This window comes from Protomyctophum parallelum, assembly GCF_964188405.1.
Source record: "Protomyctophum parallelum genome assembly, chromosome: 15".
NCBI lineage: Eukaryota > Metazoa > Chordata > Actinopteri > Myctophiformes > Myctophidae > Protomyctophum > Protomyctophum parallelum.
This window is the reverse complement of record NC_139710.1, coordinates 4256403-4270853: the sequence shown is the minus strand read 5'-3', so window position 1 is coordinate 4270853 and position 14451 is coordinate 4256403. Positions and strand designations below refer to the sequence as shown.

At 42.9% G+C, this 14451-nt stretch overlaps 1 protein-coding gene across 3 annotated transcripts in view; it reads right to left on the bottom strand.

The window, feature by feature from the left end:
- unc5db (unc-5 netrin receptor Db) overlaps positions 1–14451 on the bottom strand; it is a 242114-nt gene that overhangs the window by 22363 nt on the left and 205300 nt on the right. For all 3 annotated transcript variants that reach the window (XM_083783854.1, XM_083783856.1, XM_083783855.1), the window contains one exon: positions 7211–7382. In XM_083783854.1, the coding sequence (XP_083639980.1) occupies positions 7211–7382 (172 nt within the window). The remainder of the gene's footprint in view (positions 1–7210; positions 7383–14451) is intronic.

The following is a 14451-nucleotide window of genomic DNA, read 5'->3' as shown; positions in this document are numbered from 1 at the left end:
TGTGCTTATGTACGATACAGTAAAGAATGGTCAAAATAAAAATGTATTCATTAAAATATCTTCAGGATTGTAGCGTTAACATTGGTGAACTATGCGCATTGAAAGCTTGTCTACTGTTGATAAATGGCCAAAATATATAGGCTATATTCTTAACCATACACTACACTGACTATTCTTACTAAGTAAGAATGGGAAAGAAATGCATGACAGCTAAATGTTGACTCAAGATAAACTATACTAACATACGGCATACGGAATGCTAAACATTAGTGTTGAATTACTGCATGCAGGACGCTCAACATTAGCGCTAAAATTACAACATACATCACTTTTACGATCAGTAAATGTAACACATCAACTCATTCCGCTGAGGGCCTTGGTAGCTCCGGCAGCAAGGACACAATCCATGTAACTGCAACGGCCCTAGTTTCATTTCCAGACAGGGACCTGTGTTGCATGTCATCCCCGCCTGCTTTCGAAGCGGATCACAAAAGAACATGGAGACGTGGCCCTTGCGCCTAAACACACGCAGAAGACGGCTGTCTTGAGTGACAGGCTGACAGCCAGGCAGTGTTGTTATAAGAGGCAGGATCGCATTTTAACATTATTATAGTTATTTTAGTTTGTATTTTAACGCAATTCCCTCATATGAATGGAAACGCCAAAGTGATTTATTGATTTCCTCGTTTGAATGGAAGTTGGACCCCAATGGAAACGCCAAAGTGTTTTATTGGGTTTAACTGTCACATCATCTTAACAAAAAACAAAAAAACAGATACAGAAACAGACAGATAGGCCTATAGATAGATAGATAGATAGATAGATAGATAGATAGATAGATAGATAGATAGATAGATAGATAGATAGATAGATAGAAAACGACTTCCCCAAATTGCCATTCATACGAGGAAATCGCGTTAAAATACGAACTAAAATAACTATAATACATGTTAAAAACTGAAGCTTGTGTAATATGTTTATGACCTGCCTGCCTGCATCCTCTTAACAGCGCTGCCTGTCAGCCTGTGTTTAGACGCAGTCTGGTTCGAAAGCAGGCGTCGTCCCCTCCTCTCTGCCATGGCTTTCCTGTCTCTCTCCATGCACTTTCCTATCTGAATAAATCAGCAAAATGCCATATGGCATATATGCCATACTCAATCCTGATGTCATCACTCTGACTTAAATGTAGACTGTAAATGTCCCCATGATGTAAAATGTGATGGATCCAAGTTCTGCTGCTGTTTGCTTGTTGACAGATTAGCTAAAATGTGAACATATAGTACTCAAGTCAAATAGATTTTCTTTCTAAAGTACTTACAAAAAGGTTTGACACAGAGTGCACAGGTTGATAATACTCCAGAACATTCTAAGGATGTAATTTACTATAGTATAGCCTATTCCATTTTAAAGCATGTGCAAGTGTTTCAAAAACCTCTTCACTGTCCTTTGGCAAGATTCCAATGATAAGGCTCATTATTCCCAACCTGAGAATCTTTAAGTATCCCCACTCCTTTTAATATTACAAAGAAATCTCAAAGAGACATGAATCATGTATTTATTCTCATCACCTCCGGTCTCTCTCTCTCTCTCTCTCTGCCTCATATTTCCTTTCACACGCTTTAAGACATTTCCATAAGAAATAACACTGAACAGAAACCTCTTCATGCACAGAGTAGTCAAGCCTTGTGTATTTATTTATACAAGGCAAGACTAGATCCAAAGAAAAGATTTGAGGAAGAAAACGAGGGTAAATTAACTGATCAGAAAACTACCCTTTAACAAGGAGTCACGCAAGCGCGCGTGCGCGCGCACACACACACACACACACACACACACACACACACACACACACACACACACACACACACACACACACACACACACACACACACACACACACACACACACACACACACACACACACACACACACACACACACACACACACACACACACACACACACACACACACACACACACACAGGTTCTAATGTTGTCTGAACAAACAGGGTGTCAGAAGGAGAGCTTTTCAAAGTGACAGTAATCTGTGACTGAATGACCTCCAGGGGGGAGTCAGCGAGACACCTAATCTGAGACTCCATGCCGACATCTGACAGCGAGATTATAACGACTGGGACACAGCAGACAGAAAGAAGAAAAAGAGAATCACAGACAGGGAGCGAGACAGAGAGAGAGAGGGAGAGAGAGAGAGAGAGAGAGAGAGAGAGAGAGAGAGAGAGAGAGAGAGAGAGAGCGAGAGCGAGAGAGAGAGAGTTTAATCAAAGACCTCCAACGTTGCATGTCATTGCACCCTCTAGCTTGGTGACGGCGGCAGTGGCGGTGGATGGAGAGGGGTGAAGACAGTGATGCATGCTGGGACAGCTACTCCGTGTCACCTTACAGCCATCTCCATTACTTGTCACAACATTACTTAGGATGAATGAATGGGGGGGGGGGGGGGGGGGGGAGATTCTAGGACATGGCCAAATCCAATTGGTCTTCTCTCTTAAATAACAAGGCTCTTCCATGCGCTGACAACTAGAGCACAACAGCCGGAGGGGAGATAGTAATATTCAGTATTCTGACCCTTGCTCCACTTACCGAAACCTTACGTCAGATTTACAATATTACCGCCTGTATGGAAATCCCTTTTACTACATTTGTGTCCCCTCTCTCTCTCTCTCTCTTTATTCCTGTCTCCATGCCAATGTCTGTTTGGGGAACAGAGGCAGATAATACAAAGTGACGTTGCCAGTAGGGACCTCTGGGTTCGTGGATTAAGCTCTGGGGATGACTACAGCAGCAAATACCTCCTGATAAAAATAAAAAACAAACATACCCACCATTTCCCAGTGAGGAAACATTAAATATAATCTTATACAAACACGCATAGATACATGCAGTGCCCAGCCACTCTAAACAACGACATATAAGAAATACAGTGTGCCACTTTCATTTTACTGCATCCTGACCCCCTATATACGCTAACAGGCTGTGAAAGGCTTTAGGTACCAGGGCTGTGTCCAGTGGCTCACCAGCCCTAGCAATTGGAGCAGTGAGCAGGAGTGTGTGTGTGCGTGCGTGTGCGTGCGTGTGCGTGTGCGTGTGTGCAGTGCACACGCATGCATGCATGCACCAAGAGACATGTAGATGTGTGGAGAAGTCCTTACACTGGCCCTATTCCTGTTTCTTTTCCCAATATAAATTGTTGCTTCGTAAATTGTAGTAACTGCAATAATTAACTGTAATTATTAATACTGGAAAAGAGCATTAAAACATTCAAACTACCAAGATGTGTTCTACCATGATAATGCTTGTTATGAAATGTATTTTTGAGAAAAAGACTGATTGCAGATGAGTTTATTTATTTGATATTTTGCCTTAGTAATCAGTTTATAAGAAAACATTCAGTCATATACCTACATATACTGAACGCTGGGTACAGATGACGAGCAGGCTCGTCTTAAGGCGTTTGATATCGCTATAACATTGCCTCGCTGTGTTTCATTTTTTTTACCGCTCTGGTTGCTATGCATGGTTGCCAGGGCCCCGCCCGCACTGGTGTTTTTTCTCAATAGCCATTAGCCTCTGTTTTAGCCCACGCCTTTGCAGGCTTTTTTCTCCGAAACGAATGCGCTGTCCATGGTGTTGACCAGAACGGCGATGTTCGGAGGTCTTTTCTGATTATCCGGTGAGCGCGATGGGCTTGGCGTTTTCTAGAGCAAGGATTGGCCTTATTTTAGCTTGGTAGCATTAACACTACTTTAACATTCAAGATGGAAGCCAAAACCGGACACGAGTCATAGTGGAATAGCCTGAAAACACCCGGCAACCATGCACCACTCAATGGGTGCCATTTTGAAGATCCGTTTTACAATGGGGTAGGCCTAATACATAAATTGCCCTCGCTCTGCGCACAATCGTATAATGAAAGGCATATCGGCCCGTGTTGAACGCACACACATATGGCATACGGCGTTCCTGAATATTTTAGCATTGTGGGAGTGTCCATATGTTAATTATTTTCGCTTTGCGCAATTTGCTATTAAGCCCCTTGACCTAAAAACACTCGATTAGACGTGGGTCTGACCACCTCATAAAAACGCAAAAAGCACTGTTTGATTTTACACTTGAGCGGCTCTGGGAGGCTGCTGTAGTGTTGCCATGTCTGTTTATTATAAGCGGCTTCTTTTTCTGTAAAGTTGCTTGTAAATATTGGTAGTTGTAGCCTACTAGTTGTGGTTGCTTTTCTTGTTTCTAAAGTGGTTATTTGGGCTTTTCTCCTAATGTTGTTTAAACCAGTGATCCTCACACAGCACATTCCCATGTCAAGGATCCCCAGATGAATGCATTTGCCCAACTAAGGACGGCTAATCCAAAAATTAAATTAAAATTTTCCAAGATTACTTTTGAAAATAGCAGATCTATACCAGCTCACAATGCATCACATTCATTCATTAAAACTATGAACTCTGACTGCAGGGGGATATATATCATGATCATTATAACAATGTGCAAGAACATATTTAAAAAGAAGGAAGAACTTTATATTTGTGGACAATCAAAATATGTTTTTTTATTTTAATGTGGTGTCATTTTTTTTTTTTTAATTTATATTTTTTGACCCACGATTTTGTAACCCATTTTTCACCCCTGTGTCAATCATCCTGTGATGTGATCCTGGGCTCTACACACCCTCCGCCAACCTAGGGAGAGAAACGGACTTAACTCATGCTTCCTTCATGCTTGAGTGTCCAAGTTGCTCCTTTACACCTGACAGGGGGGAGTTTCCCTGGTTGGACGTAGCGCGTGGAAGGAACACGTTATTCCAACCAGTTCCTTTCCCCTCCATCAGGCGTCCCGGCTGGCCAGGGGGAGGCAGTTTAGAGACCAGGATTACTGCATGTTTTTGTGAGGGTACCTACCCTAGGGGACACGGGGAGAACATGCAAACTCCACACATGTGGTGTCATTAAAATTAATCTGGATATGGCAGACTCACTATCTAGAAAATAAAAACATGGCACTTCATTTAAAATAGGTTACAGACCCCTGTTATATGCGCTTATCTTTATAGACCTATTTACTTGTTTCTATGAGACATGGCAACAGCCTCTTTTTGCGTCTTTTTTTTGTAAAATGTTGAGATTAGAAACGGCCATAATAATAAATAAAAACATCTCCATAATCCGTGGGAAGTTTGCTTTCATATGCTGTATCACACCCGATTCAAGTCTTCTTCAATAAAATGCTAAGAGCGAAGACCATATACCATCGGGGCCACAGGCACAGCATTAAGTAGCAGCATTCAACTCATTCCTTCATCATGACTTGAATGAAATAAAATATAATAAACGTTATTTTACTGGTGTTTTTCAATAGAAACAAATTATTTTGAGGCATAAAGGTGACAGCATGCAGTGCAATAGGAATAATTAACCCAAATGTGACAAAGTCATGTCATGTCTTCTATGGTGCCAGCCTGAAGAAATGTAATACCACGAGTATTAAGTAAGTGCGCATTCCGTATGTGACTGGTAAAGAGAATAGTACGGACATGTTGATCGGGTACGTCTCAAACACTCCTTAAACACACCCATGACTAATTCAAGGCCGTTTTGCGCAATCCACGGGGTGTCGAAAGCGCTTCTTAACATGCCCAAAATTGACATACCACACGCCCCCAGCTCATAAAACTGTAATATGATTAGTAATATTATTTGAACTGCTTAATGGAGCCCATTTGTGTTAAAGGGATTGTGACATAAAAAAAAAGGTTTTGGAATTGTTCTTGTTTTTTTTAGGTTTTCTAATCTCAATTGCACCCAAAAAACATGAACTTTTAACATTCAGTAGATTTTCTGTGATCTGGGGTTTTCTGGCTCAAACTAGTGCTCTGATTTGCCGGCAGTAAGTGACATCACTTACTGCAAATCCCATATATGTCAATGGGATTTGCCAGCAGATGTCACTGTTTCACTGTGTTGCCTGTTTTCATTGTAGCTCAAAAGGCCCAAAAAACCCCAAAGACAACTTCAGACCACAGAAAATCCACTGAATGTTCAAAGTTCAGGTTTTTTGGGTGTAATTGAGGTCATAAAACCTAAAAGAAAAAAGAAAAAGAAAAATAAATGAAAATGAATGTCATAAAACCTTTAATGTGTCTATCCCTGTATGTGTTTGCGTGCGTGCGTGCGTGGGTGGGTGGGTGCGTGTGTGCGTGGGCGGGGGAGCACGGAGCGGGCTGTCCAGCAGGGCAGAGTGAGCGTTGTGGTCAGCACAGAGGCCATTTCCATGATTCTTCATCCTGATTGCCTCGTGTCCACAGTCACTGTGGCATGTCCATCCAGACCCGCTGGATCAATACTTCCCATGTCTAACAGCCCCCCCCCCGTTTCAGCCCACCCCCATCCTCAGCCTGCTGGCCAACTGACTGACGGAGGCTGTGACTCTTCCAGGCTGTTACACGCTATCATTGCTTTTTAATTCTCTGGGAGCAACGTTTGTGTGGCCTCTCTGACCACAGAGGTATACAAGCCACACACACACACACAAACTGGCACCTCCACAAGCACGCACATACAATCATCTTACACTACAGAGGCGCAAGCCATGCATACACCCACAACCAAACAGGCACATATACAATTGCATGCATGCACGCGCGCGCACGCGCACACACACACACACACACACACACACACACACACACACACACACACACACACACAAACATAAAACACCCACACATTCACAGCATCCAATAGTACTTAACAACTTACACACGCACACGTACACAATTCACACAACTCACCCAGTCCCATTCCTCAGTGACTGGTGACTTACTGGAGCCATTACCACATAAAGCAAATATATAGAGGCTGGATAAGACCGGGAGGGGCAGAGTCAACAACCCTTGCCACTTTATGTCAAGCAACGCTGCTTTCTTCCCTCCATATACAACCCTATCCCCCACAGCATTCAGCCGACATGACATTTACCCACGAAGAAATGGAGCCATTGGGCAAAGGACAATTGAGGAGAGGAAAACACCATGAATGACCCTGGATTGGAGGGTGATGACTTGGATTGTGTTTGACAGGCATATGCACAGACGCGCACGCGCACGCGCACACACACACACACACACACACAGTCACACACACGCACACACACACACACACACACACACACACACACCTGTTCTTACCTCCCATTTGCTGTCCTGGGTTTTCCTCTTCAGGTGGACATTCCAGTTGTGGGTGTCCAGCTCTGCACAGTGGGCAATGGTCAGGGCCACCGGGCTCAGGAGGTCCAGGCCAGAGGGCCCGTATGTCACCTCAGGACCCAGGAGGATCTCACCGCTGTCCTCTGACTGAATGCTGCAGATAGAAAGAGCACATAGTCATACAGTATTTGTTTAGATACACTTACGTCTGAAGTAGAGAGAGCGGGAAGTGTTCATCACGAGACTCCTTATTTTACCCCATAGACTTGACCTGTCTAAAGCATAGACTGTAAAAAATATGGACAAAGCGTTCGCCGGGTCTAACATGGACGTAAAATGAAGCCTGTTATTCCTGCACTGTAAGTCGCCATCTTTCTAGATCCGTTTGGTACCAGCTGGCCATTGGCTGGCTCCGTTTTGGACCAGCTGGCCATTGGCTGCCCAGACAACGAGGCGGGACTTCCCCCCTTCTTCTCCGTTGGTTTTTATTTTGACTCGAGTGGGAGGGGAATCCCGATCATAGACTGTAACGGTAGCCACGCCCCTCAGAACATACGCGATGTTTTTTTTTCTTTATGGTCATTTTTTTAATTAATGGGACCATAATTTACCAAAAAGAATATTATGACATTAGAAATGAGACTTTAAACTAGTGACTGGAAGAAGAAAGTATTCATGACCATGTTTATTAAGGTAATACAGTCTAGGTGAAGTTGGGCCAAAATACATGGGCCTCTATGGAGCTATGGGGCTTTTTGGGTCCAGTCCAGCGCCACAACAGGCACATTATATGAACTACCGATTTCAAATGAGGCTTCACGAAATATCTGGCTGACTGCCCCCCTGGTCTAAAGTTTAAAGAACGTTCTAATTACAACAGCTAACTATTACTTGGGAGGAATCATTGTTTACTCTGTTGCTACAACATGACACGGTTTGCTTCTCAACAAGCCAGTCAAAGATGGGGAACAGAAAAATATGTATCTAAAAGTATGTACCACATCTGAGCCCCCAATTAAAAAAAAAAAAAAAGGTTGATAAGAACGTTCAGTTTCTTTTATGGATGTGCACCCTGCTCTGAGGTTGTGGGATATTATGAAAGTTTAAGCCAGTTAAAATAAAATAAATAAAAGGGGTATTTCCAAACCAAACATCCAGTTCACATTCAGAATCCAGTGGAGCTTTTCAACATAGTCAGAACTGCAGGGTCAACGTGGCCACTGTAACTAATATAGTGGCTTTCACTGGAGCGAGCATTATTAGATCATTGACACTGGGTTGCAAAAGTCGTGGGATAAAAAACGTATTAAAAAAAATCTTAATCTCAAGCAAAGAAGAGGTTACCTATTTGGGCTGTGTTCTTGAGAACAAACTGATGGGTGAAAAAATGGCATTAAAAGTGATCAAGAAAGTCAATCAAAGAACAAGATTTTTGGGCAGGATTTCCTATTTTGTAAGCAAAGTGCTTTCACAACTCTAGGTGAAGCCCTAGCTCATTCAATGCCATTTTGATTATACTTCACCTGTTGGCTCTGCAACATCTCAATGTCACTAAAAACTAAGCTTCAGACTTCCCAAAACAAACTGATACACTACGTCTCGGCCTTAAATCCACCAAATTCCAACTCACTTTTCTAGCTCAGTGTAAAAGACAAAAAAAATGGTTAAGCAAATATAAATGGGTTTGGTGTGTAAGATAGTCGAAGAGACAGTGCCCGCAATACCTATCAAACTGCTTCTCCAAAGTGAGTGACACCCACAACACCATGTTACTATAGCGGTACACACATTTAGAACAAACATGGGGAAATTGTCATTCTACTCTGCTACCAAAACGCGGATTTTTTTCTTTCCTCTTTTTGTTTTATTCAGAAGACCACATTGTGAGATAAATGTAATTCTCATATCTCTTTTATAGCATTTGTATTTTTATGCTATGTTGATGAATTGAATATAGGACCATATCCATTTTTTTACGTTTGTAGACTCAAACTAGACTCAAAGTTTTAAACAGTAATAAAAAATGAATTCCAGGCAGCTGCGGTCCTAAGCCCAGTCTTTAAATTCAAGCAACCCAAGGTTTCCCAGCACCTGCACTAATCATTGCACGACAGTCCTCCTCCTTATAACAAGCTAGTGAGTTATAATAAGACATTGTCCAATTAGCTTCAGACAGAATTCTGGCTGCGGTGCTTAAGAGACTCTAATCTTTGGAACCATATGTATTCTGCAAGAGCTTTCTCTATAATGCCTCCCCAATGTTGTCTGCTTCCCAGCTTACCTACTAATCTGTTTTAACACATTAAGCAATACATGCAAGAGTGGTCTGGTTATGTCTGATGAGACTACTTTGCTGATCTGTCCATGCCTTTGCATATTCATCATTCACAGTTTATCCCATTCTGAACGGGCACCCGTTTTGGTGTTAGCATCATGTCGTGCTTTAGCTATTGAAAAATATCAGACCTACAAGCTCATAGCGCGCCACCGAGTGGCGCGCTAAGAGCTTGTAGGTCTGATATTTTTGAAAAATCGAAGACACTTTTAGAATCTGAACTCAGAATGGGTTAATAATGGGTTAATAATGAAACTGTCAGGATGTAATAGACATTTTTAGAATCTGATCTCAGGTCAGAATGGGTTATTATCCTGCAGCCATAATCTGTGCTCAAGATCTGCTACTGCTGCATTAGACAACAGCAATTAAAGGGGAGAAGGACGTAGGTGGGCATAGAGGTCGTTTGCCATGCAAGCAGAATACATGTCTGCAGGCGTTTGAATCCTCTGGAACTGCTGTTCTCAAGTTCGAGTTCTTCTTTGTTTTCACTTAGCCTATATTTAAAGAAAATCACACCCCGTGTGATTTTTATCATCGTACATCATCATATACATCATCTCATTCCGGGCCAATCGGAATTTGCGTCCTCACCTTAGTCATCGATGTTTGTGTTACGCGACACTCACAATTGTCCATTCATTGTCAACGGTATTTAATGTTTGTGTTGGGACAGATTTTAGGTTACATACATTAAGCTGGACATAGGAGGGGCTAGCAGCCTATAGCACCCCTCAGAAATCACACCCGTGTGAAGTGAGGGGCGCTCTTATCATCATACATAATCCTCTCATTCTGGCCAATCACAATTTGCGTCCTCACCTTCGTCTTCAATGTTTGTGTTACGCAATGTTTGTGTTTACACAAACACTCAAAACTGGCCATTTATTATCAATGGCATTTAATGTTTGCGTTTACACGCGCCCTCAAAGCTGGACATAGGAGGGGATAGTGACCCTCAAAAAAAGAAGGCATCAGTCTATACTCTCATTGGTATTGTTCCTTTCAAAAGATGGTACAAAAGTGAGTCTTGGTATTCTTGGTCTTTACTGAAACAGACTGGGTGATACAGTATGTTCCTCTTACTTTAACTTTACAGTTAAAGGATCATTTCGGACTAGAAGGCTTTCTTACCTTTATTTGTAGTTGTTACGGCCCCACCACCAAGAGGTACAGGTGTTATTTTGTGTAAAAGCGCATTATTGGCTATTTCCCCTACCATAAGCCCTCAATGGGGGTTGGGTTTTAGTGCTAAAATTCGCTTATTTCCATCGAAATAAGTAGTAAAGTGTGCCACAAATAACACAACACAAATAATGCGTCACTGTGGACACACACATAACACTAATTGCGCCGTGCGCCGCTAGCAGGCCTCCTTGCACTCAACTGGAAATAGGTAAAGAGAAGTCCCGCGAGCTTCAGCCAGCAGAAGGTACTGTATATGGGCTCATCGGTACATTATGATATATCTTATGTGCGGTGACATTTTGGCCTGATTGTTAGGTTTCATCTTCCACAGAGCATCACTGCACTCAGCAAATTTCAGTCGCTTTTGAGATGACTTGTGTGCCAAGTGGACACCTATCCCCTCTCTGGATCATGAAGGTGCAGAGTAAATGTCATGGCAATCCCCAGCCTGTAGTTTTCGATATACATTATGTTGTTTGGGAGCAAATTTGTGGACACATAGACCGACACTGGCATCTTTAAAAGCCCCATTACTAAGCAGCACTATAGTAAAACAGTCCGTGCATAACAGCTGGCAGCAGAAAAAGGGCCGGCAAGAGAGAGAGATCAAGGCAGTGAGGCAGCATGCCTTGGCAAAGCTTCCTCTAAGCTCAAATCAGTCATTGTAGAGTAGAGATCTGAGCACGCTGATTTGTCAAGATTTCCTCCCCTGAATAAGAAGTGATTTACAGTCTTCGCGGGAGAGTGTGAGTGTGAAGTTCATGGTTTTCAGGCATAGTAAAGAACCCTACACAAACGGGTAGTATTATGAGGAAGCCATACATTATATGTAAATAATGTAATGTTGTTAATTTACAATAGCACAATCTGTGGTTAAATAAAGCGTGACAATGAATGCTATTCTGAAATGTATTGCATGATTACCACCCGTATATATTGTGTGATTAACTTGCACTGTCTGCCAGGGTTTGGTATTTCATTCCCTGCATTGGTTGATATAACTAACATAATAACAATAATGCTGTCAGGGCTCTGGTTTTGATTCCCCATCAATTCTGTACCACCCAAAACGCTAGCACACATCCACCAAAATGACACTAGTTCAGCACATTGTCCGTCAGAAATTGAAATGTGCATTGCAAATGATTCAAACACTGAGTGAGTGGCATGGCATCACACATACGCAAACAGCATCCTCATCAGTGGTTCCTTGTTTTAGATTTTCTCTTTTCTTTAAAAACAAAAACAGTGGGCAATCCACTAGCCTTTACATTTCCATCTGTGTATTGTCAGTATGAGAGCTCAGAGGTAGACAAATTGGGGGGAAATGCAGGAGAAAGTCTCGGGCAAGATTTAAGTCAAGGCCAGCGGAGGTTTGCGCTACTCCGTATAGGCAAGCGCCTTAGCCACTATGGACACGAAATGCATCCTTTTAAATGATGAGAACGTTTCCTGTGTTTAGGATTCTCAGCCATTAGATATGCTTATCTGTGTTGAAGTGATGCCCTTGTCTCAAAGTGATGTCTTCATGATAACTACACCACTCTCCAGGTGCTCTCCAGACGCTCCAATTACCACTTCAACAACCGGCACCGAGGATACTCCATCTCTCTATACTAGTTACTGCTGCTACTGTAGTGTCACATCATGAAGTCACCTTGGCCTCTCTGTCCTTGATTCAAATGATAAGTCTGCCGCCATGTCAACAAGGCCCCCCCCCCCACCACCACCACCACCTCCTGCTCTGGAGTGGACCCTTGGAGAGAGAGAGAGAGAGAGCTCAGCGAGGACTGATCACACATTTAATGTGAAGAGAGGCTGAAGGAGCAGATTACCTTTAGTACCCACAAGATGGGAAGGAGAGAGAGAAAAATAAAGTGTGCGAGAGAGAGAGAGAGAGAGAGAGAGAGAGAGAGAGAGAGAGAGAGAGAGAGAGAGAGAGAGAGAGAGCGTGTGACAGAGTGAATTCCAGAGTAAAACAGAAAGAGAGTGACAGATAGACAGAGGCCTATATAGTCAGAAGAGAGTGATAGACAGCGATGGGAGATAAAAATAGAGAGGGATCGACGGAGAAAATGGCTGAGAAAGAGAGGGAGAGCGAGAGCGAGGGAGCGAGACGAAGAATGAGACGGAGAGTGACAGTCAAAGTGAAACAGAGAGGCATAAAGAGCCCAAAAGAGCCAGAGGGGGGTGGGGGTGGGGGGGAAGAGAGAGAGAGAGAGAGAGAGAGAGAGAGAGAGAGAGAGAAAATCTAGCATCACACCTCTAAAAAAAGGAGCACCCGAGGTTTCTATCCCTCTTTTCTCAATTCCACATGTCACCAGGATGAAGGGTTCTGTAGCAGGGGCTCCGCTGGGCCCCTTAGATGAGGTGCATTATTTAAAGTGAGCGATGACTCGCCCCCTCAGGGACCCGAGGAGCTGTGCAAAGTGGCAGATCGGCCCCGGTGAATAGACGGCAAGCTTAATAAACGCACACATTAACATGCTCCATTATCCACACCTCTATTTGCTTCTTGTCGTCGCCGGCCCCCTTAACTGAACCCTCAACGCTGAGGAAGACCTATAGGTCGAAACGCGTCTGTTTGCTTCTATCCGTGAAAGGACAATAAAAACCACGTGAAAAGGACATTCATTATGTGCTGGCTATTTCCTCACTTCTATGATATCTTTGATCCGTGCACCTTAAAGACTTTAATTCAATCTGGAGTGTTTTGAGGGCCTTTTCTGCTTTGCAGTCATTTCTCTCAGTCGGTGCTGCTCCCAATACAGCCTGTGATAGTGTGATAGGATTAGGGTCCGGGATACTGTGTGCTGCCGACCAATAATTAGATGAGGAAGGGAAAGACCAAAACATAATTCTTTATGGTTACTGAAGCACTCTGACATCTGCTACGGTTCTAGATATAGGCTATACTTGGAGAGGTGGTTACAGTACACCTCGTTTTGCACATGATGTAGTCTTATTAACTCTTGCCAGGGCCTCATTCTAGGAATCATCAGGCATTACGTCCCCTAGTTTCTCCTTCCTTTTGTCCTTCATTTTATTGAGGGAAGCATCTCCAAGGGATGATATACTGAAATAGATTCCTGAAATGAAGCCTTTACGATTGGGAGGGATTCGGAGGATGTCATCAATAGCACATGGTTTGTGTATTTGGAGCAAAAGTTTGAATGAAAAGTCAGGTTTGGAGGCATTGGAAATATATTGAGCAGGAAAGGTGGAATATTTGAAAAAGATGAATTAATTCAAGTTAGAGAATATATGCTCAGTACAATTTCTATTCTAGCAGGGAAAAAGCTGATTGTTACAGCAGATATAGGGGCCAGAGGAGGGAAAGCTTTCCAAAGTGGTTTTGAAATTGTGATCAAATTCTTAAGAGTATTATTAACAGGGTTAGAGGCGTAGGGTGAGGTAGATAGAGGGAGACAGTGGGAATCCATGCATGGCAGGGAGGTATGTTAAAAGAGGTAAAAAAAGGCTATCGTGTTTTGAAGATTTAAAGAATATATATTTTATTTGGGGCATGTGATGCTTTATTCCAAACATGCCAGTGCAGAGAGACACGACGCCAAGGACAGAGAGACAGGACACCGATTACAGAGACACAGGAGAGACAAGGCGGGATTCAAACCTGGGGGTCCTCACACCCATCAGGTGCCCATCCAACTGGCCATGCCACCAGGTGGGCTATCATAAG